Below are 24,219 nucleotides of genomic sequence, written 5' to 3'. Positions count from 1 at the left end.
CTTGAGTTGGCATTTATCAGTTTCCCATTATTTTGTATTGCCAAACCCTGGTCATACTTAATCAGATTATGATAAATTAGGAAATCTCCCAGTTTCTATTTTAAAATTCTCCATTTTTACATAAAATAGTATCATGAATGCCTATAAAAATACAATTTGTAACATTTCAAATATGACAGTGTGTGCATAAATTTTCTTCCTCTCTTAAAAGCAAATACTGTTACTAATGACCAGATATAGAGTCATGGAAAGAAAAAGCATCAAAGACTATTAAACACCATGACACAAGCTCTGGCTCAGGAAGTTCCTAAACAGCAAATCATTGCTAAGGGCAACATCACTGAGAGTACCACTATACACTTGCTCTGTTTCCACGCTCTTTCTTAGGCCATTCCCATTCTTGCTATGTTCACAGAGAGGTTACTGCACTACGTAGATGCTTGGTCTTTCACTACAGAGATATCTTTATATTCAGATCTGGACTTTATGTAGCACTCCCTACCTCTAAAAGCTCATACAGACCTATTTGAACCACCAAATACATTCAGAGATACAATTCAGATTTTCACTGTTCTTTCTATAGAAAATTTAAATAATTCAGATCTGAAGTTAACAGCTATTACTAGGATACTAAAATAACAGCAAAAAACAATGCAGTAGTTGCATATCATTTGAAGTTTTGAACATGCTTTGACTCATGTGATAGCAGTAAAACCATTCTATTCTCTTAAATCCATTCAATCATGAAAAAGAAAATCAACAACTTTTGTAAACACACCCACCGTGTCTTTTAAATATCCGGCTGACAATCTCACATACATGCTGCTGTATCTTGGCTGCCCAAATAGAAAAACTACCCTGAAACCATCACAAATAAAAAGTACATATATAATTCATGTGGCATGAATACTCGATGCAATATAGGCAATCATTCCACATAATATAGGCAATAATAATTCTGCTCTATCATCCTACTATCATAAATTGTAATGCTTACATAACAAAAAACAGTAAGAGCTATACAAAGCATTATTGTACTGTGTTACCTTGTATTTCTTTAGATGTAGAAAGATTACTTTGATTGGCATGATCAGAAAGGGAAGAAAACAGTCAGAGGCAACACATTCCATTGGCAATCAGATGCAAGTACCGTTAGTTTGACAGAAATTCAGAGTAAAGAAACTAATCACCTGGACAGAAGCTTAAAGCTTTAGCTGCTACAATCAAACACTGCTTGTTTCTTCATTGAAGAATGAATGTAAGGTTCAAATGGGAAGTACTTATTCAAGCCCACATAGTACAGAACTGTAGCTTTAAATAGGAACTGTGAAGGTTAATCTTAAGAGATAATGCAATTCTCTCAAACATGTTTTGAGTTTACCCGTATAAACACTTTTTTTTTTTTTAATTCAACAAAGGAAAAGAAACCCCACATGTTCCCTGAACACCTACAAACCTTCAGCATATCACTGTCGTAAGTATAGTCAATAGCTGGAGATATACGCTGTGAAAATATCTGATTCATCATAGTCCGGTAGGCCTTTCCGTCCACGTTCGCTAAGGTATGGTGGAGTACTTCATGGAGTTCAGACTCTTCCATTTGTGGTGGTGGAAGATGTTCACTTTTTAACAGCTCCACAGCTGTTGGTCGTGCTGCAGGATCATGGTTCAGAAGCCATGTAATCACTGATCTCTATAAGTTAAATCAAAATTGTACAGTTCAGAAAAAGTTTCTGTATTAGCAGTATTTACAACTTCTTAGTCACATCTCATTAATAAAAAACATTATGCGACTACAGGGGACAACAAAGAAAGCAGGATCTGAATCCTTGGGGTGGATATTCTTTGCTTATTAAATTCCAAGTATCTTTTCTTGTGTTATTACCTGAATAAAATTTACTGAAACACAAAAATTAGTAGAAAAGTGTCTCCTGGGATGACAAAATATGTAGTATCCTTTGTTGTTCTATGTTATTTGAGTTCTGGCATCTCTTTATTAAAAAAAGGTAAGAGAAAACAGAATCATATGCATAACTAACTCTCAAATCTTTGTTGTTATGAAAGAAGGGGGAATTTTCCTGGCATATTTCAGTACACTGCAGAAGATGGAAACATGTTTATGGTACTAGTAACAGGCAGACTGCCACTCCACAGGCATAACAGACAAAACACTAATGCTAATGGTCAACAGGAGTCCACTAGCACAAGGCAAAAAAATTATCTAGGTGGTCCAGAAAAGATTACACTGCTCCTTATCACTTCATTTCTCTGTCAGAGGCATCCAGAACAGCCCTTGGCAGCCCTTTTCAAACTCAGAGCAGTCAATTTACCTTCCACATCTCTTTCTGTTCTGTGACCCAGATCTCTTTCAAAAGTTTAAGTTAAGGGTTAAACAAAATAGCTGCCATTTGTCTGAGCGCCGCACCCCCCCCCCCCCCCCCAAAAAAAAAGAAAATTGTCCCTCAGATTTTAACAGGTATGCTATGAACTCTGGATTTCTTTATGACTGTGCTCAGGGAATTTTGTAGGTAAGTATATTTCCTTGTCAATTTAGTATATTCTTTTGAGATTTTTTTCCCTTACTTCTTTCTAATGTCATGTAATAACAACTTGGCAGAGATTACTAATTTTAAATTAAGTGGGAAAAATAATAATTAGCGTCTCTTGATAGGGAATATCTAATAGTTAAAACATCTTCAAAATTACCTGCTTTGCATGCTTGACTTCATCAAAGTCTTTCGGAAATACAATAGTGGGCTATAAAAAAAACAATAAACAACAAAACGAAAACCGCATTTGAATTATAACACGCAGTGCAGTTTGCTCAGGCTAGTCTTATTTTTAAGTTGTACATATTTAAACAGAGAAACTAAGCATTTTTATTGCCCATGAGGGGAAAAAAAAAAACAAAACAGCGAAAAAACCCCACATGGCAAATTTAGTTTGAAGAGCTAACAGGAAAAAGAACATCACTGAAATGCTTTTATGATGTTTTGTAAAATGAAGATATAATCCATAATCACAGGCATTTACCAACTGCAAATACCAACTGGTTCTTGAAAGAGACCCACTGGGTCTAAACCCAGGTGTACTAAAGCCATGATGTCTTTACCTGAAGTTTACACCTCTAATGTTCTGCACTATAAAAATTAGTTTAGCAGATAGAACACTGACTACTATTAGGAAATTCATAGTGCATTAAGGGAACACTAGTACCAGCTACAATTTTATTCTTCACTTTTCATTATATATTTTCTGAATTTTTTTTTTTAAGCACTCCCCGTGGAAATGTTTTTGCTATGTTTTACATCATTTTACTTCTCAAACTATGTGATGCACAGAATTAGTATCTTTTATGTCCATGTACTTACCAGTCTTAGCTGCCCAAGAACAAAAATCCTTTCTGATGCAGTACTCATTGGATGGTAAGACATTTCAAAGAATATTATACCCAGACTGAACAGGTCCACTTTCTAAGGAAGAAAAAAATGGAAACTTAAATGTAATATCTGTGAACTCTTTGCAGAAAATGACAGCAGAAAAAAAAAAATGTTTTCATTAAAATTTCACAGTATATTACAGCTGGAAAGGGATGGGGTTTTTTGTGGTTTTGGGTTTTTTTAGTTTATATTTTGCTAAATGACACAATCCATTAAGATATGGTAGACTTCAATGCCTTCTATCATCCCTGCACCTCCATGAAGTAAAGGACTCCCTTTCACTTTAAAAACATTCTTGCTTTGAAATTCAGCTTGTCTCTGCAACAGGATCCTCTTTGATGAAAATGTGCACCGTACCCCAAAATCAGTCTAGGAATCCAGAGAGCAATATATACTTCTCATGATGACATTTTACCTTAACTAGAGACTGTAAGATTTCTATCCTTTTCATTTATAAAAGGTCCTCCATGATTACCTGCTTTCAACTTGAAGTTGCTTGCATCTAGTCATGGTCACAGCACAGGCAGAAAAACTGACTTGCCCACATCCTTCTAACCTTGGCCTTCTCTCAGAGAAATATTTCTTATTCCCTTGCTTATCGCAGCAGTTTCACCACACCCCATTCCACCTTGAATTCACCTTTGTTGAGCAGGAACAACCTAAACTGTACCTGGTACCTTAGATTCCATGATACCTTTCTATTAAGTCTACTTAATCATACCTGATTGTATGTAGATTTAGTGCTTCCTTGGACCTCTGGGCTGACGTATAGTGCGGTGCCAACCATCCCTGTCAAATTACCTACATGCAAAAAAAGAGAGTACTAGTTTCAAGAAAGCTGGAGAGAAATACAGCATCAAGAAAAAAAAAATCTCACTCATCTTCCATCCTCATTTCTTCTAGGTTGGAATGCAGTCCTTAGAGAGACAGACCCAGTTGAGAACAGTTTGCAAAACAGACAGTTCTTACATTCACATGTCAAGTATCTGTGTCTCTCTCTAGTATCTAAATCTATTTGTTGCTTTACAGAATTGTAGCACACAAACGATACAACTAAATTCCACTTCTGTTACACTCATCTTAAGAAACACGATGTACTACAGTTTTCTCAAAGCACAAAACTCAAGCTGTTAAAGAAGGTACCAAAAAACCCCAACCAAACAAAAATCCCTGAAGTCTTGAAATTGTCCTGTACAGGCAAGAGAACAAAGAGCAGATGGAACATATATACAGGATCCCTATATTCCTCACCATGAGAAAAGCACTGATCTATGGCAGAAGGCTAGCAGTGGAAGCAAATTCATTTTTAGATAAGTCAAAACTGTCAGATTATACATATCTACCCAAACGTTGGTGGTTGTTTTCCCCCCCCCCAAGAGAAAAGGTTTTATTTTTAAAGCATGAATGGGAATTCTAACAGAGTATACAAGACTGCAGAATCTAAGTGTTTGCTTAAAATCATTTAGAACAAGCTATTATGTAAACTAACCTGATGGGTCAGACATAGCAGAGCTATCCGAGTGATTTTCTTCTTGTTTAGAGACCGCCTGAAATCAGGAAAACAGACATATTGTAAGTGGCACTTGAAATGCTTCTGTTGGCTTTTCTTGCTGCTTTGGTTGGCAGTACATGGTTTAATTCTAGAACCTTAGAAATAAAAAAGTGTATAGCATTCACAATATAAACTCCAATAATCACTATGTTTCAATGTTTTATTTTCATCTTTCACATTATTAAAACACCAAAGTCAAGTTTCTTCATTCACTTTCAGCTGTACTTACTGCATTTGCTGGATGATCTGTAGCTAAACCAAAATCACCAATTTTGACATGATCACTTGAATCTAAAAAAATGTTCACAGGTTTCAAGTCTCTGTGGATCATTCCCTGTTACAGCAGGAGAACAAAAAAAAAAAAAAAAAAGACCCACAGAATATTAAACAAAAAACACAATTAAAAATAAAACTCTCTTTATAATAGACTGCAAAACTGTATTATATAACTTTTATTAAACTGGGAAATCTACTGCATTAAGTCACTGATGATTAATCAGCTAGAAACAATTTTAAAGATGGTCAAATTCTTGTGACAAAGGGAAAAATCTGAAGCAGTTCATTATAAAACTCAATTTTATGATAAAATATTCTAAACCCCTAGAACAGATGAATAAAGGAAAGGGCAAGGAATGATCCTTGCTAATAAACGCCCAAAAATGAATAGAATATGAAAAAACCCATACAGAAGGAGACATAACATACTACGGAAAGGTCACAACTGTCATATTTACTAACCTTTTCATGGATGTAAGCTAACCCATCTAAAATTTCTCGGAAAAGCCTCCAAAGCCGACTGGTGTCTTCATATAATCCTTGGTCAATAGTATCCCTTAACGTGCTCTTTTCACAATATTCCATCTTCAGTTGTGCATATGTAGGTGACAGAGGGAAGAAAGAGCAGTTTTGTCAAGAAAGAGACCATCATAAACTCGTGCCTATGTGCATATTAATTCCTCATTCTGTAACACATTGTTCAGGAGCCAACAGTATCATCAAAACATTCAGATGTTTGGAATTTTCCTCAGAGCTGCCTTTTACCTAGAAAACATTCACTTATAGGTCCTATCCCATTTTCTGGGACAATGGTAGGAGCTTGTAGAGTAGTATATTCTCATAACATCAATGTTAAAAATAAGGTGAAACCAGCCAAGCCATAATATACATTTAAGCCAAACTTTAAAGACTCTCTGGTTTTATTTTACTTGGCGTCTTAACTGCTTATATTATGAATATACATAACACATGCAAACAACCTTATTAAAATCTAATTCCATCTAATTATATCTTCCTTCCAGACAAGCTCCAGCATTAAGTGTGTTATAAAAAACTGCACATCACCACAGAACAAGTAGCATGACAGTCGACTTCTTTGTTAGGAATTAGACTGTTTCTGGGAGGAGTTGTTGTTTGTAGTAAAGCCTGAAGTTGCAAACCTGCAGGAATTTTATCTTGTGCCTCCTGTTAGGGCCATACAATGGCTTTGCAGATCACTGTTTTCTGTTAAAATAAAATGCCTACACAATATAGTGCCTTTGAAGAGAGTAGGAAGTTTTCACATCTGTGAAATACAACTTCACCTCTGGAAGTTAACACAGTACACTTCCAGCTCCTCGCTGGGAATTAACATAGTCACCACACATAAGAACACCAGCTACGGTGTTAGGGCGTTGGGATGGATATTCTAAATAAATAACAAGCACAAGGCAAAACAATGCTTTGGAAGCCACAGACTCAGAAAAGTTGGTTGGTTGGGTTATTCTAAGGTTAGGTCAGGAGCTGCCAACTTTCACTTGTACACACGCAACAACAGCAATCCCATTACACACTATGGCACTACAAAATTGCTTTCTCCAGGCACAGCTATAGAACCTCGGAAGGCATAACGTGCCCTGTGCACTCCACAGTGCCTTCCACCAGCCAAGCCTTTCAGAAAACCAGTCCATTGCAAAAGCAACACTGAACTTAGTCTCCTTTGCATTTTTTAAAGGTCATTATTTTTTCTCATGCAAACCAGCAATTAATCTCTGCAGGCTGGAATAAACAGTATCCTTTTATCTGAGAAAACACAAGCATGTTTGTAACCTGAATGTACAGGTAATGCACTGTGTGAATGACTGATGTCCTGTCTTCTCCATGGCCATTCTTTTCATTGCCTTCTTCATCCTTTATCACAATAAAAGTAACAGAACAGTTAGCTACAGGCAGCCATCCAGAAGTTTTTTTTATGCATACTACTATTTTTTAATGGCTGGACCACATTGATGAGAACTTATCCTCTATGGCTAGGTTTGAGTAAAAGCAAAATAATATATTGACATTTTTGTAATGCCACTGCTTCTAAATAAACTAGAAAAACAGGCATGACCCACTGTCATTTTCAAACCAAGAATGAGTAATATTTGCTATCGTTAGACACTGGAGGAAAAACACTCCAGAACATCTGGATGAAACCTAAATCTTAGTGTGTGACGTTTTTTAAAAAAATAATAAATTTGAAACTAAAATATGCAAAGCTTAGTTAATAGAATTAATAACGCAACCCCCAACCCCAACCAACAATTTGATATAGTGTATAAATAGATATAGTGACAAAAAAATGCACTGTCATATGATTACATATCAAAAGCTTTTTCATGCCAATGTACATTATAACAGAAAGAGGAAGGAAACGAAGCTTCAATAAGAGCATGTTACAGATCATCAAGATTAGCGATGACACATTCCAGATGCTGTAGAAAACTGTGCATTATCTTTCTAATGATACAGTGCACTGACTGTTCACAGCAAGTGCTGTGATACAAAAAATCTTAAAATCGACTAAAACCTTACATATTCTTCTGACTCCCCGTCTCTTTTTGACTGCTAGCAACATGTACTGTCACCACTTTCAAAAAGTGGCTAGTATGAGAAAATATATTGGTTTATATCGTCTAAAAGCAGAACAGAATTTCAACTTTCAGATGATATAAGACAATCCATGTGGTTAACTGATACACCATGTACATACTGAACTATTAAACTTGCAATAACCAGACTCGTGACTATACAGTGCAACCCACACGTAGTTCATTGAACACTATGGGAAACAGGAGCCAGATTAGCTGCATCAGACAGATTTCTACAGAATGCAGCTCACGACGGCACATTCACTCTGATGGAACATATGCTTATATGTTTCTGTACTTGGACCAGAAGTGAAAAAAAATTTCCCAACTGACATCTTTGCTTGTCAAAGACTATTTTATGATCTTTTCATTTTCACTAGCTTTATTCTTCATACTTACCGGAGGATCACCTTTACTGTTTTCATCCTCATTATCAAAAATTATTTCACTTTCAGAATCTGTGGTTGGCCTGTTTAAAAAAAAGAGAAAGAAAAAAAACCTCCTAAGTTTTGGTTTTCCTTAAATAAATATTACCAAGAAATATTTACTAAGAAATATGGAAACTATTTGGGGAAAAAAAGAAAATCTAACCTTCTGTTGAAGATCCTCCATATCCCTTAAACAAAAAAGCAGAACAAAACCAAACCCAAAAAAGTATCCTGCTTGCAAAGCAACACTTCCTTTGACAGCCCAGTCTCTTAAGAGGTAGGTATATATTTGCAGCAATACAATTTAATTTCTATATTCAATAAGCAAAACTGAGCTAAGTTTACTTAGTTGCTTAAACAAAAAAAACCCCACCATGAGTGAAAGAACCACTCCATACAGAGGCAAGTATGGAATATGTTAATAAAAATCAAAACAAAAAAGAAAGGACAAATGAGGTATTTTTCAGGATTTCTAATATTTTTCAGTTATTGTTTATTAAAAACTTTACTCTCAAGGTTGGAAAAGACAATCCAACATAAAGTAAACAGTCGTGCATTCCAACACAAATGATAAGTAACTTCTAGAAGCCTAAACCAAAATTTTCCTCATACACTGACCTTTTTTTAGCTAAAAATTTTCTTTTCCCTGGCTATCTGGCTGCTGGCAAATACACCGTTTTTGAACCAGGGGACAGTACAAAAATGCAGTGAATTACCTCTGACAACAGAAGTGAGAATGACAGAAGACACAAACTTGGAAAAACGAACTCTCCTCATGTTCCCTACAGTGCAGATACTGAAGCCTACTTACAAAAATGAATGTGAAAACACGCCATCACCATCATCATCATCATCACTGGACTCCTGATCAGCTCCACTGAATTTGTTGCTGGAGGGTCTTTCACATGAAGTACTCCACTCAACTGAACTTGTCAAAACTGGAGGAGGAGCATTAGCTTCCACGTTATTTGTCTCCTCAGTGCTAAGGATGAAGAGACCGGCTTTGGGGGGCATTCTTTTCTCTTGGGTTGTTTCAGATGATGACACAGTGGGAATAGGACTTTCATGTTTTTCTATCCAAGCATTGTAATACCTCACAATATTCTCATGGTTCAAGCGGGAAAGCAACGTTACCTCTCCCTTAATCCTCCGAAACTGCTTGCTGGCAGGGTTTATGCGGATACGTTTCACAGCATAATAGCAACCATCAAGCTTATTTCTCACCTGCAAAATTCAAATAAATCTAAAGTCAAATGCTTATAAGTGCCTTACTAACTAAAGCTAGAAGTAGAGTAATGTCATAGAAGAGGAAATTTTCCTTCCACCTGGGAAATGACTACAAAATGCAAGCTTCCCCATACTGACAGGTCTCTCCCCAGACTCCCAGCAATCTCTCACAAAACTCATCAGCCTATTCAATCCCAGAGAAAAGCCACAACACAGGCACAGCACACTAGAAGGTAATAAATAAAACCATGCAAATACTGAACATACTGCTTTGCTTCAGAGAAAACAAACACATCCCCAAAAAAGATTCCATAGAGGGAAGTAATTTTTATACCATACCTTGATGACTGCTCCAAAAGCCCCTTTGCCAAGTAATTTTAGCTCTTCAAACTCATTGTAGTAGCGCGAAAATTGTCTCTGTGTTTCTGTGGAGAATGAAGCGCTGGATATCTGACTGCTGGGTACAACTGTCTCGATGCAATCTATACCTGCTGAATCTGTAACAAGGTTATCAAAGTTACCATTGCTGGCAATATGGGGAGAAAGTAAAAGGGACTGTCAAATAAGCATCAGGAAGAAGATAAAAATCTAAATAACTTCACTGCAAAACCTAAAATGCAGAAGTGCTCTGCTGTGTAGAGTTAAGCTCTGGTACAAGCATAAACCTTAATACAGTTTTTAATCACTAACATTAATTATTCTGGACAAAGGAAGTGATTCTAATAAGAACATAATGAGGGAAGAAGTCTCATTGGAACAGCATCTTCCAAGGAAAAAGTCAAGTCTGACATTTACACCATGCAGAAGTCAGATGAATTTAAAGGCTTAATTAAAGCATCAGCTGCTTCTGCTGATGAGACAACAGCCATCAGTCCACCCCAGCTAGTCATGGACATAAAAGCTAGTAAGGTCTTTAACTGCTAAGTTAGTTAATGTAGAACACTTGTGCAGTCTTGTGAAGCTCTAACACAGCTCAATTTTTCTGTTACTGCAGGCATGTAGTCCAGTTATTTAGCAGAATACAGAAAGAACCAAGTTTCTTACCATCTAGATTTTCTTCAGCTACAGGTATTTTCATTCGTGGAATGTTGATAAAACTATGTTGTAACAACTGCTGAGGATTCCATCTTTCCTTATCTTCCAAGCAAACACATCTGTTAGCAAGCCGAGAAGGGAACTGTTCAAAGATCTATTCCATATCAGGCCTAAGTGTTCAAAGAGGTCTCCTTATATTTAAGAAATTATCACTTTTATCATTCAGATGGGCATCAGAAGCAAAGACAGACTAAATGACTTATCCACAGTGACACACAAAGTTGGTGGAAGAGCAGAGAAGAAACAAGCACCAGACCTGTTCTCCTGAATCCCAGGTTAGCAGCCTGAGCCATGAATGAGCAATCACCTCTTCTCTAAAAACTATGACTAGCAACACAGGGGCATTTAGCTGTTCTTTTAAAAACACATTTAAGTCTTTTTTTTTTTTTTAAAAAAAAAAAGATAAAAGTATACAGGAACACAACAAACATACTTTTCCAGAAAGTCTTGGAAGTCAGGAGGTAAACTGGTAGGAACAGCAACTGGATATTCCTTGGTTACTTGGCCCTGGCTGAGTGAAAGCAGAAGCAAGCCCAAACTCCATACATCTCCTTTTTTTCCAGGTTTGCTGGGAAGACCATCCTCACTGAAACGAACTTTGGTTTGCTCAAAAACATCTGCTTTGCAAATATCAGCTAAGCGCTTGGATATGCTGTAGTCTGTCACCTTGATGTTTCCTTCAGCATCTACCAGGATACTTGAAGGACAAAGAACTTTGTGCACTACTGAATTATTGTGCAAGTAGTCGAGAGCTGACAAGATCTGGGTCACATAATGGCGCAACTGCTCAACTGGAACTGGAGTCTCTTTGTGTAAATATGTAGAAAGGCTGCAACCACTTATGTGCTCCACTAAAATGTCCACCACAATTGAATCGTCCCGTTCTTTAAGGTTCATACATTTATAATGTAGTATGTTTGGGTGACTTAGCTTCGTCAGTGAGCTGAATTCTGTTTCTGCACCCTGAAGCTGTTAGAGAAACACAACATAACATGCATTGTGTCATACCTCACTAGCACACCACTACTAAAATATATAACTTATACAAAATACATGACATTCTCATCCTTCTCTGAAAAGGGAGTACTGTACAGAAGGGGCAAGAACAACTTTGGTTTCTGCCAGGTAAGCTTGATGCTCTTTCTTTAGGATTTTACTATTTTATTATTTTGTTTATGCATACTTGCAAATACACTTTCTTGCATTTATATTATTGTAAATGATATACCCCTGAATACCGCAATACACCCACCTCCTTCTGTGGTGCACATACTCTAAACAGTAGCATTTTCAACCTCATTACTACCCTCTCAAGTTTATATTAAACTAGCAGCCTCAAGAAAAGCACTGAACCCCACCTAACCTTTATTAAGCCAAATGCAAAATATGGGCATTACCTGTTTTTTACACTTCTCAATCTTCTCTATTTCATGTGCTGTAAGAAATCTTCCCATCTTTTTTTGCCAGTGCAGAACCCACTCATATATTAAAACAAAGTCTCCACTGCGAATTTCCAAGGCATTGTAGACCGATTTACCAAGTTGTTCATCCTTGCCTATACATAAAGAGAGAGAAGAGGAACAGGGCTTCTTTTGTTTCTAAGGTTTTGACAACAGCTCCTGCAAACACTAAATAAACACCAGTAAGCCTACTTTCTACAACTTCAGTAACACAAACCTACTTTCAACTAAACAAGAGCCATACCTACATAGTAGCTATGGAAAATATCAGCTCTGATGAGACTGAATGCTATGTAGCATTAGACAAATAAAAGCAATAGCACATTGGCAAAAAATTGCTGCACATTTTAAAGAATTTCAGGTTTTAATAAACAAACACTGTTCCTGCTGAGCAAATGCTGAACTCCATGCACTGTAATGATGAATGAATCAGGATGATGAACGTAACTGTTCATCCTCAAACTGCAAAATAATAAAATTCTCTTTGCTTCAGAGACTTTCAGGCTGTTCATCCTGCCACTGAGGAAGTGCTACATTGGAAACAAACAATTAAAACATTTGATGGTCCATTCATACAGGCCCTTCAGCTCTGAAAGTCTCCTGTCTTTGCCTGTATTTATGTTTTTGCTAAAACTGCTGCTTTTATGCCATTGCAATCAGCAGCAATGGCAGGAGAGTAAGGATGCATTTCTAAGCCTGTGCTTATCACTGGTTTCACATGTTACTGAAAGCGAAATGACTTCTTGCTTGGTAGCCACGTGTATCTGGCAAGCTAGCTATTTAAATTTAAAAGCAAACAGTTTTCAGTATTATTTTAGTTATGTAAGGAATATAAAGTGTTGAGAAGGTGGGGCTTTTTTTTTTTTTGGTATGGCTATTCAGTTACGTAACTGTATTTGGAGAAGCAATTTTACTTAAAATAGTTCTAAGAAAATAGGAAATACTTACCACAAAGTAACTTTTCCTATTACCCTCTCCCACTCTTGACTGTAACATTTCACACTCCACAATGATATTCTCTCCACCCTTGCTACCTTGTACCTGTTAACATTGTTTAAGTTCTCCCTCTCAAAGAAAACAAACAAAAAAAAAACCCCACAGCCTGAAACCCAGTATTTCAAGCTGTAAGTGTAATTTTGCTTACCTAGACATTTTCCTTTATGGACAGTAAATTGTCCAGCACCACTTGTGCTGAAATTCAAAACTTCATAATTCCCAGGGGACTCTTCATTATTACTAACAGAAAGCTGGCGTTCTCGTCTGCAATATGAACAGAATATTTTTCTCCAACTCAAAAAGATAGTATTGTTGCAGTCCCTAAAGATATCAATTCTCCAAGAGAATTAGCTTTCAGACACTTTTGCATTCAATGACAATACTCATTAATTAATTAAAGACACTGAGTTATGCCAAAGATGTATGTCTGATTAGAAATTCATCGTTTTAGCAGCAACCTCACACGGCACTGGGTCTCTATATTCAAAGCCAGGATTTGAATCCAAACCTTAAAACTGCATCTTAGGATGACATTCCCAGTTTGGGGGAGGGGAGGGAGTGGGGGGTGGAAGGAGGGAATATAAAAACAGAGTAAACATACTACAGCTCTGAAAAACACGTAAGTTTGACTTGATTTGCACTCTCTTTCAAGACATTACAAAAAGCAAATGTATGCAATTTACGAAGTCCATTCCAGCTTTAGCTTAATTATTTTTACTAACTTAAAATGGGTTTCCTATTTGCCTCCTTTACTACTCTAAACTCATCCTTCAAGCAAAGGGAAGTTTTGAAAAATTTTCAAAGCAAGTATCATTAGGGTGTTTCTTCTCACATGCATGTACGGAGCTGCACATGAGATCAGGAAGAACTCAAGAACATTAACATCCATTACTTCTTGATACAATCTATTTCAAAATTAATAGCAATATCACCACTGCAAGAGTTTCCTGCAAATAAATGCAAAGACATATAAAGAGCACAGGAGTATATGACAGGTAACACAGAAGCTCTTTCAAAACCCCGCCAAGTTAAAATGTGCTACATAGAAAGGAGATAAGGAGATGCCACAGGGAAATTCTCACAAGTGCTGTAGAGAGAAAAGTATACAAAGAAAGTATCTGGCTTTCTGAATTCAAATCTATTTTATAAATTATTTTATATTGTAGTAATCTGTGTCCCAATAGCCAAAATTTCAGGCTTCATAAACAGATAAAAATACAGCAACACTCTTCTTGTGAAAAGAGACCTCAGAAAACGAAATATGCCTAGATTTTGCTTAACTCTACAACGTGGCATCATGAGAAGTTTCAACACTTCAAAATCCTTAGATTATTTTCACCATTGTTAAAATAAGTAACTCAGCCTTTTTTTTTTTGTAAAGTAAGAACATACAATGTAAGCATTTGTGTGGAAAATTAATACAAATTCGTTGTATGTGTTCTGCATTAAAGCATAGTAACAAACACTCAAGACACTTGTCTTGTTCCACAAGCACAGACAGTGTCACATTTTGTTATACTAAGATTAGCAAGAAGATAGGAAGAGAGATTTCTGGACTGTCAAATGCTATACAGAAACAACTGCCAAATATGACTTGTGATAGGCAAAAGGAAGAGATGGCAGCAAGAGTCGAAGTAGGAGAGATCAAAGAAGAACTTCTGCTTCAGGTATCTAGTGTTGCTGATAAATAATATGAAAACAATTCTGAAGTCTAGAGACAAGAAAAAAATACCAGGAATACACTATTTTCATTAAACCAACAGTCCAAATAACAAGTCATTGGCACAATCTGAATCAAAACTAGGAAACTTAATACCAGGAAATCTCCACTGCACTTGACAAGTTACATCAGCTATAAACACAGGAAAGGAGAAAAGAAAAAAAAACCCCAACCCCACCCCCCCCCCAACCCAAACCTAAAATCTCCAACCATATCACCACCAATCTAATAATTCATCGTCACCACCAATGCTAACTTGAATAAGTTACTTATCAGCAAAAGAACCCTCCAATAACTCTAACGTTCCCCCCAATAAGTTGCTCTGCAAATGCAACCACCATTACCTGATTCTCCAACAGGGAGCTTTATACCAGTGTATCTTTATAGCAAATGTTTTGAGATGAATATAAGTTTTAATTCTGTGCTATTGTGCTATTCTGAAACCTTCATTAGCTGATTTAAAATAAATTTCTTCTGCAATTGCCAACACATTGCATACTTTTAAGAAAGTAAGTAAGCCCTGAATATACCTTCGAATGACTGGCAAATACTTTCTGAGTTAAACTAAGGGCCAAGCTGACACTCTTAATTAGAAAGTTCCCAAGTTATCCATAGTTAATTAGTTAAACCATGTCCATTGAAGGCAGGGGGGAAGGAACCGAAACAAACAGCTGAGCAATGTGTCACACCACTCTCTTGCCTTCAAATTTCACTTTGAAATCCAATGTTTGCCAAAAAAAAAATTAAAAAAAATCATGCAAACTTACATACTTACTTTGAACGTCCACCTGAATTTGGGCGGTGTTTATTATTCACTCCATGTTCCAAACAGTTCCCATTTAAACCGGAAGCAACTCTATATCCTGCAGTATCTCTTCTGTGAGATTTTTCTTGACTTGTCAGAGCAGATATTTCCAAACGTTCCTGTAAATCAGGAAAAACACCAAGTAAGTACAGAAACTGCTCCTATCCGCAAAATATGCGAGTACTTGTCTATTATCCTATAAAGTCAGCCAGATCACGGAGGTGGTGGTGGGGGGGAAATCGGAAGAAGGAAGAAATGCTGAGATTCAGAAAGTATATTTAAGCACTGTCCACAGGCTGTAAAGATTCTGTACAATGAAACTGGAAACATTAACATACTACCTTTTTTCCCTATGTCTGTTTGAAAATACTTCTCAGTACACTTCAGATGCTAATATATTACATTATTATATAAATTATATAAATAAATATATAAAATTATTCAAGAAATAAACCCCCTATAATCAAGAAGTTATTTTGACCTAGATCTATTAGAAGCACTGGATGAGAAAAGATGTCTATGACAATTCAGTCACATAAATCTCTCAAATTTTTCTAAGCATATACTACAGTACTGGGAAGAAGTTATTGCAATGGTTTTTGCATGCCTGCTTAGAAAAAATACCTGTTTGGCAATCTCTTTCTTTTTTCTTTCTTCTCTTTTCTCTTCCTCTCTTTTCTGGATCTCTTTAAGGATTTCACGTTGCTGAAATGAATTTCGCTGTTGTTAGAGGTGCAACAGTACATGCAATGCAACTGCTAATCTTACCCTGGTTAAAAAAAAAAGCTATAATGCTGATTTTTTGGAAGTCTTAAGGAAGACTCATGGATCCCACAGGAATAAAAAAAATAGAAGTCAAATTAGCTCTCCTGAGGAAGTTAACAGCATCAATTGTATGATATAGGAGAATGGAATTGTAGACAAAAGAAAATTGCTTCTACTGACAGGCCTAACAATAAAGTTTCATACATAGAAAAGATAAAGGAATAAGCTAAAACATTCTTTTTAAAAAAAGAGCTAGTCTATCCATGTTCCAACAGTGTGGAGACTCCACGCTACTAGTCTCTGTGAGATGTATCCCTTCATTTCTAGTGAGGAATGTTTATGGGTCCAAGGTTTCTTTAAATCAAATTTATTGTGCACCAGAGAAATCTGTCATAGTGAACATTCCAGTCACCCTGTGGGTGAAGGAAGGTATGATTATCTATCTGTCTGGCTAATTCTTCCTAGTTTAAGATCAACCGCACTTAATATATACACTCGCTTACACTTTAGTATAAGGTCCTTTTTATAAGTAGTTTTCATAGGATCAGAGATCAACATTGAGGTTTCTTTCAGACATAAATATTTCTCAGGATTAAAAATACATCATTAAAATATTACAATTGCAGCAGCAGATAGTTCATTTAGTACGTATTGATCAACTCATACCAACAGCTCTGACAAGTTAATAACTCACTAAAACCCAATGCTATGCAGGATGATTTACAAAATCATGATTGTTTACGTTACTTTAAGAATACAGGGTTATTCACACTTTAATTTCTCTTACCTCCTGCTCCTCTCTTCTCTTAACTTCTTGTGCCCTACGCAATTCCTCCTGAGCCAGTCTTTCCTGTTCTTTTTGATGATTTTTTAGCATTTCTTCATGAAAAGACTTGGAAGGTGGTTTATTATACTCACTGAGAAATGACTGTACATGGTCTGCAAGTTCAAATATCATCACCTGAAAGAAAATAGGTATGAATGACACGCAGAGTTCAAAGAACAAGTAATCACAGAGTAAAATGACACTCAACTCAAAAAAGCAATACAGTAGCAGCATGACTGCTGATTTTGTTACTTATCAAGGAGAACTTCCCATATTTCAGTATTTTTGTCAGAACTACTTATTAATAAACTCTAACATGAAAAATCCATGACCACAGTAGCAAAGATAGTGAAAATTACTGAAAGACAGCCAACTCCAAACATCTCCTTTTTTCAAAATAAGTAAATAAATAAATATTTTTTTTAAATCCCTTTTCTCACGTTTTAGGCACATTTTTCTGTTCATAAAGATGTGTGTTTATGACTTATGAACTACAACGGAATAAATGCTTTGCAATACAGTCTATTACTGTATCTACTGCTATTAAGTAGTTACTTATTTCACTGTTAATACAGCATCTAATCCTTCCTCTGCAAACTAGCCCCCCCAGCTAGAAATGTAAAACCACTTACACTGCACATTCATATAACCACAATGACTAAAACAAGAACTGCACTGAAAACTCTGCTGAATTCTGCTACATGGTTTGCAAGGTTGTAATCTGTTTTCAGCTACTGCTTACTTGATCTACATATGTACTGATGATCCTGTCAGGGCTTACGCTTTCATCAGTCTAGTAGCATCCCTCTATTAATTCAAGCAATCCACAGGACTAGTAGTCAGCAGCAGCACTGACTGATCTGGATTTGCCTGTATAGGTCAGAGAACAGTCATACCAAATTGTACCATCTGCCTGTAGAAGGCTGACATTTAGAAGATTCTCAAACACTGAATACCCTGCTTGAAAGTTAGAAGGAAGCCAAGAGGCAATTTGGAATAGAAAGAATAGCACAATATGCATACACCTGATGTGCAAATGAAAACATCTTTCCCAGGTTACTACTCAGCATGCAAGGCAATCATGCATACACATATGTATTAAAAAAAAAAAAGAAGAAATCTCAACAATTAAAAAACAATCTGCTGTTCAGTTTGACAGGTAGCTGAGGCATCTTCAAATTTTCCATACTGCAAAATACACTTTAATAAAGAATATCTGTCAAGGCAGAGAGAACGGTTATCTCCCTTTCCCTGCACAGAAAGTAATTCAGGACTGCATTGTGTCTGTCATTCATCAAAAATGTGTACCATACATGTAACTCACAACTGTATCTACACCTCCCTGGAGCAAGCATGATTCTCCCTTTAAAAAATTAACATTGGGAAAACCTGTGACATGTCCGTAGCACCTTTCAATAAGATCAAGAATCAAACTGGGATTTAAAGTTCTACAGGCCAATAGCACTTCTGGGGTCAGTTGTGAGCAGACTTAGTATGAATCTCATGGTTTAGAGGTTGTTTAGAGAACTTGTACCTTGTATTTCCTATCAAAAGAAAAAAATATATACTGTTAAACTGTTAATTTCCAAAGATACTGAAAAAAATGAGGGAATTCTTGGTTACTGAACAGAATGAACAAAACAGTATCTGGCTAAAACAGTGCTTCTGAAAGTCTCTGCATAAAAATTGGCAACCAAAATAGTAGTATACAAATGGAAAAAAGGCTCTATGTGGCAAGACTGAAAGACAGGCAACCCCTGCCAAACCTGTAAAGTTGACAGGGTCAGGAAATTGAAAGCAAAGTATTACCCCATTTCAGCATAACAACAATTTCATAACAGCTTCCCCAGCTGTGTATTTCTCACTTTTAAAAAGGCAAATTGAGCAAATCAAATGTGTTCACCTGTAACATTTCCAAATAGTGATAAGAAACCATAAACCCTGCTTTTACCAAGAATTCAATGTTTGCTAGTACTTCTTTGAATCATTTCAGTTCCCAGCAACAATGGGAAAAGGTATTGTCAATACCAAACATACATGGGGACCTATAAATTTCCTTAAAACAAATACAACTTCTAAGCTCCACACATTTCTCCATCTTTCTCTTTCTCCTATTAGGAGGCTGGGGGGAAGTCAAGTATCACTATTCCTAAACACAGTAGAAAAAAAAAAGGCACAATGGCATGGAGTCACTGTGCTACAGGCACAGAAGTCAACCGTTAAATGGGTGTTATAACTAATGTCTCTTGCCCTTCAGTTCAGCATTAGATGAACAAGATCTCACTGAAGAACTCCCCATGTAATCGTTGTTTGCTTAAACAGGTACAGCCACTTACAACATTCAAACTAATCTGAAAAGTGCAGCAAGCTCTCAATTTTAGAGTTAGTATTGCCTTTCATACTGTGAAATAACTCAGAGAATAACATGAACCTTTGAATCTGCCTTTAAACGGGGATGAAGCTCACACAATTTGTACATACACTGTATTTTAAAGGCATGCAATTCATTAGTTAGAAACATTCTTAAGAAAGCCTATCCTTCCTTAGGAGCAATGCAACTTATACTTCCAATGTGGATGTATTCCATTACATTATATCACATCACACATGTTTTTAGAACTATTTAGGTCCAGAGTATATTTCTCAATGAAGTGAAAAGCTCTTACCTCTCCGCAGCACTGTTTTGCTAGTTGAGCTAGTCTGGATTTTAATTCATTTATTTTCTCATTTGACAAGCCCTTTGAATTTTTTAGTTGTATTTCAGGGACACTGGGGGACAGCAACAAAACATAAAAAAGTCCACATTAGAAAAATTGAGTGTAAAAAGCGACAGAATGCTGATAAAAACAGTGGGTAAGGGAAAAGGAATGGAGTTCATAGTAACGTGGCAATTAGTCAATGCTCAAATAAGCAGTACATAAATACTACATATATAATATAAAATAAAGCCAGAAATACTGTTTCGCATTCCCTATCATCAATTTTTCTGGCTACAGATTACCTGTCAGTTATACTTAACAGAAGAACTACCAAAGAAACCCTGCAGACTTTTATAATTCATCTCTTTACCAGTAATTTACATAACAGCCCTTTAAAAATATTACTAGCTTAACATTTAGGTGTTTAAAGTTTATTTATCACCACTATACAGGTTACACAAACCTAAAGAAACATGTGCAATTAATAAGTAACAGCTAAATAAAAAAAAAAAAAAACAACACCCTAACCAAGTAAGATGTCTGTAGCTATGCTATCTTAAATGAAAACAAAAAAAATAGACTGGCTGGTATGTCTTAGGGCGTAACTGAGCTATCACTTGGTAAGGAATAGCACCTCCCTTGCACACTGCTCAAGCCACAGCACAAATGGATGGGCTAAATAGAGTTGGCTGTGCACACAACCAGTGGCCTAAGGGCTGAAAGAAATGGGGCACAGAGCAACACTTGACTCAGAAATTACTTGCCAACCCAAAATGCGGGGGGACACTGGTTGCCTGCCGTTCTTTTTACATCCTTTATGGAGAACTCTTCCAAAAGGATAATCCAGCAGACAACAGAACAGCAGATAGAACTAAGACAGCAGATTGCTTTAAAAATGAAGATTCAGTCCCTCTCTCAGCACGTCTGAAAAAGTTTAAAAAGCGCACTAAGATGCTAGCAGGTATTCTAGCAGGTACACCTGTGTTTCCATCTCTTCAAGCTTCAAACTGGGGCTGCAGCCTTGCACTGACAAATGCATCCCTATTACTCTCCGTTGCACAAGAGACGGCTTCCAATTCAAGTGACAAATTTTATAGTCACCTATTATAAAATACCACCGGCTTAACAAATACAGACATGCAGAAAGCAACAATAAGAATGATGGATAAAACTACATGTTTTTTCAACTTATACTGTATTACTATGGAAAACAGAGAAAAGTGTTCAGGGAAAAAAGGTTGTATTTTAATGTTCACTCACGTATCAGGGTAAGTATGTGGACACTTGACCCACAGATCAACTTTGGCATATACTTCATTATCACCAGTCAATCCCTGAGGACGCAGAACTAAATTAATCTCAGGAGGTTGTCGTACCTAAAATGGAAAATAAAACTTTTGATTTAGAAGGGTTTTTCGGTTTTGTTTTAATGAAAGCACAAAACTATCACAACCTATATTATGGCAGAATTTAGGTTAGACCATCCAAACCATGAAAAAAACACATTAATGTATTGACGTTGATCATTGACAGAGAACTGGTTCACTGATTATCTCAGTTTACCCAGTATATTTTTAGAACTTCTTCAGGTAAGTGTAGTTACAGTTATTAGAAATATGATTCACAATGAGCAAAAGGGAGGTTTCTTAATAAGCCCCTTGTATTCTGCTTACTGTAGGCTAATAGTAGGAAAAAGTTAAATAAATGTAATACAGGTTATTTATGGAATATCACAAATTAAAACATTCATTATATGAACAATATTGTTTCTTTTGTGTTTGTTTTAGATCATTAACAAACACCAATCAATATTTTTTTTTCTGACATGGCAACAGACTATAACACCACATCTATATACACCTTGTGTGGCCCAACAAATGGATAGTAATTTTTTTGTATTTAGATTTTTGGCATAAAACATAATCTTAGCTAGGATTGCTCTTCCCACCGTCCTGTTCAAATTGCCTACTCAAAATCAGAATAAAGTAAAACATGCCCATACGAATGTTATAAACTTTTTCTTTTCAATTAGGAAATTATTTTTTGGGGGAAAAAAACCAAAACAAACACACCAGACTCAGTAACATGACAAACAGGTAGGGAAATAAGACCACATAGAATAACAAATACGGAAACAGGTTAAAAGATGGTTACCATCCCCTCTGTTTTCTCTTTGCATTTCCAACAAGAAAAAGAACAGGTTAAGTGAAGAGGATGTGAAGTATGAATTTAATAGGGAGGGAGGTCTGCAGCACTTCTGAAAAACCTAGCAAATTACTAACAGTGTTTGCATCGAAATCTATTACAAAAAAAACGCAAACCCACAAAGTAATAGGTTCCTGCAAGAATTTTATGTTCAGCTTCATGGCAGAAAGGGACTATGATATTTTGTAGAAACAAAAGACACAAGAATATAGATGACAGTAACAGTGAACTTGGGGAACTAAAAAGAGTGGCCAGTACCTCCAGGTACAGTAAAATAGTGCCACAGATGCAGCTGGGGAAAAAAAAATTAATTAGACATTGTGGACACAAAAGAGAAATGGAAAGGAGTACCGAGTACTAGACCTGAGCATTAATTAGTTGTAATTGAAAAAAACCCAACTATAAAAATGAAAGTTGAAGTATTAAGTTCTCATGGAAACAGCCAGTTTGAGTAAAGATCAGCAACACGTATGCCAATGAGATTAATTAATTAAGCAGGTATGTAGTTAGTTGGTTAAGGCATGAACAAAGCAACAATAAAAAACAACTGACAATTAATTAAATGCGAGTTACATGCACACCATTAATTACAGCGCGAAGCCATGGAGCTAGAGTTTAATTGCCAAAGGCAGCCGGTTACAGGGCTGCCTACCGAAGCGGGGGAGGACAACGGGCGAACGGCAAGGGCCGAGGTGCGCCAGGCAAGAAACGGACTTGGACTAGCTAGGACTTGGGCTAACTAGGACCTGGCACTAACCGCGTCCCCAGGCGAGCACCACCACCCAGATCCCCAAAACGACGGGCCCGCTCTGCCTCCTGCTGCTGCCCGCCCGCCAGGAGAAGGGAAAACGAGCGGCTCTGCCTCTGCAGCGCTGAATGGGCGCAGGAAGCGCCAAGAGAGAGGAGGGACGAGGCCCTCTGCGCTCCGAGGGGCCCGGCCCTGCCGCGGCGGCCTCCCCCCGCCGCGGCGGCCTCCGCGCTGGCAGTAGCTGGCGGCCTCGCTCACTACCTTCCAGGCTTGGCTCCGCCGCAGATCCTGGAAGTCCTGCCCGTAAATGGACTCCAGCACCTGGAGCTCGTTCTCCTGCCGCAGCTGGTAGCTCTCCGGGGGCTCGGCGGCCACGTCCGCCGCGCCGCTCGCCCGGGCCATGTCAGCTCCCCGGGCGGGGGCCGGCGGCAGCCATGGCGGGCGGCCCCGCGGCGCTGCCAGGCTGGAAGTGGCGCCGGCCGCGCTCCGTCCCGCCTCCGTGGTGCGGGAGGAGGAGCTGGGGGGCCGGGGCCTGGTGGTTCGTCCAGTAACGGCGGCTGCGGGAAAGGCTGGGGCCGGTTGCTTCGCAGGAGCTGTGCGCCGGGGTGCGGTGGGCTGGCGCCGCCTTAGCCCCAGGCCGTGCAGGGACGTGCACCCGACGGCTCTCGGCGGCCTTTCTGGGGCTCCGCCACCCCATGAGGGACCGCGGCGTTTTGCGCCGTGCTGCCTTCGTGCTCTGCTCAGCCCCTGCGGCCACTCGTGGTCCCGCCTGCCTCGTCCCAAACGCCCGGTCCTCACAGCTATGCCGGCCCGGAGTAGCTGTGCCTCATAGAGTTCCTCGAGTTGGAAGAGACCCATACTGCTCATCGAGTCCAACCCCTTGCACTTCGTAGGACTCCCTAAAACTAAACCATCTGACTAAGAGCATCATCCAGACGCGCCTTGAATTCACACTGAGGCTTGGTGCCGTCAGCCCTTCCCTGGGGAGGCTGTTCTGGTCACCGTCCACCCTCTTGGTGAAGAACCTTTTCCTAATGTCCAGTCGGAACTTCCCCAAGACATGCCTCCAGGTATACCCGCAAATACAGACATACGCACCAAATATGAGTAGTTACTGTGCGGAATTTCTGCTATAGACCTTGAGAAAGATTTGCAAAGGGGAAAAAGAACCACAAAATTCAGAATGGATTTCATGTAGAGCTGGGCCAGGATACAAACCCATGTAGGCAGGAAGAAAAAAAAAGTTTCCACTGAGAATTGCTTTAGCAACTACTAGGAGGTGGTGTGTGAGTGGCCTTACTCTCTGGCTGGTTGAGCTCCAGGCACAAAGTGAGGCCAGACCCTCAGCCCTTAGGTCTCCTTGGT

General features: G+C 38.0%; 1 protein-coding gene across 1 annotated transcript in view; it reads right to left on the bottom strand.

Annotated features, from left to right (window-relative positions):
- The window catches only part of EIF2AK4 (eukaryotic translation initiation factor 2 alpha kinase 4), a gene marked incomplete at both ends in the record, with an annotated part of 43,033 nt that extends 19,777 nt beyond the window's left edge, over positions 1-23,256 (bottom strand). The window contains 22 exons of the mRNA XM_082000740.1: positions 783-858; positions 1,457-1,693; positions 2,707-2,757; positions 3,372-3,473; positions 4,162-4,241; positions 4,930-4,987; positions 5,222-5,326; positions 5,731-5,853; positions 7,078-7,158; positions 8,280-8,349; positions 9,120-9,532; positions 9,875-10,032; positions 10,580-10,689; positions 11,064-11,599; positions 12,028-12,185; positions 13,235-13,350; positions 15,582-15,730; positions 16,236-16,316; positions 17,164-17,337; positions 19,869-19,971; positions 21,162-21,277; positions 23,116-23,256. Coding sequence (XP_081856866.1) covers positions 783-858; positions 1,457-1,693; positions 2,707-2,757; positions 3,372-3,473; positions 4,162-4,241; positions 4,930-4,987; positions 5,222-5,326; positions 5,731-5,853; positions 7,078-7,158; positions 8,280-8,349; positions 9,120-9,532; positions 9,875-10,032; positions 10,580-10,689; positions 11,064-11,599; positions 12,028-12,185; positions 13,235-13,350; positions 15,582-15,730; positions 16,236-16,316; positions 17,164-17,337; positions 19,869-19,971; positions 21,162-21,277; positions 23,116-23,256 — 3,238 coding nt within the window. The remainder of the gene's footprint in view (positions 1-782; positions 859-1,456; positions 1,694-2,706; positions 2,758-3,371; positions 3,474-4,161; positions 4,242-4,929; positions 4,988-5,221; positions 5,327-5,730; positions 5,854-7,077; positions 7,159-8,279; positions 8,350-9,119; positions 9,533-9,874; positions 10,033-10,579; positions 10,690-11,063; positions 11,600-12,027; positions 12,186-13,234; positions 13,351-15,581; positions 15,731-16,235; positions 16,317-17,163; positions 17,338-19,868; positions 19,972-21,161; positions 21,278-23,115) is intronic.
- Between the last annotated feature and the right edge of the window lie 963 nt (positions 23,257-24,219).

Source organism: Phaethon aethereus (assembly GCF_964289735.1).
Source record: "Phaethon aethereus genome assembly, chromosome: 5".
NCBI lineage: Eukaryota > Metazoa > Chordata > Aves > Phaethontiformes > Phaethontidae > Phaethon > Phaethon aethereus.
This window is presented reverse-complemented; position numbering and strand designations above follow the sequence as displayed.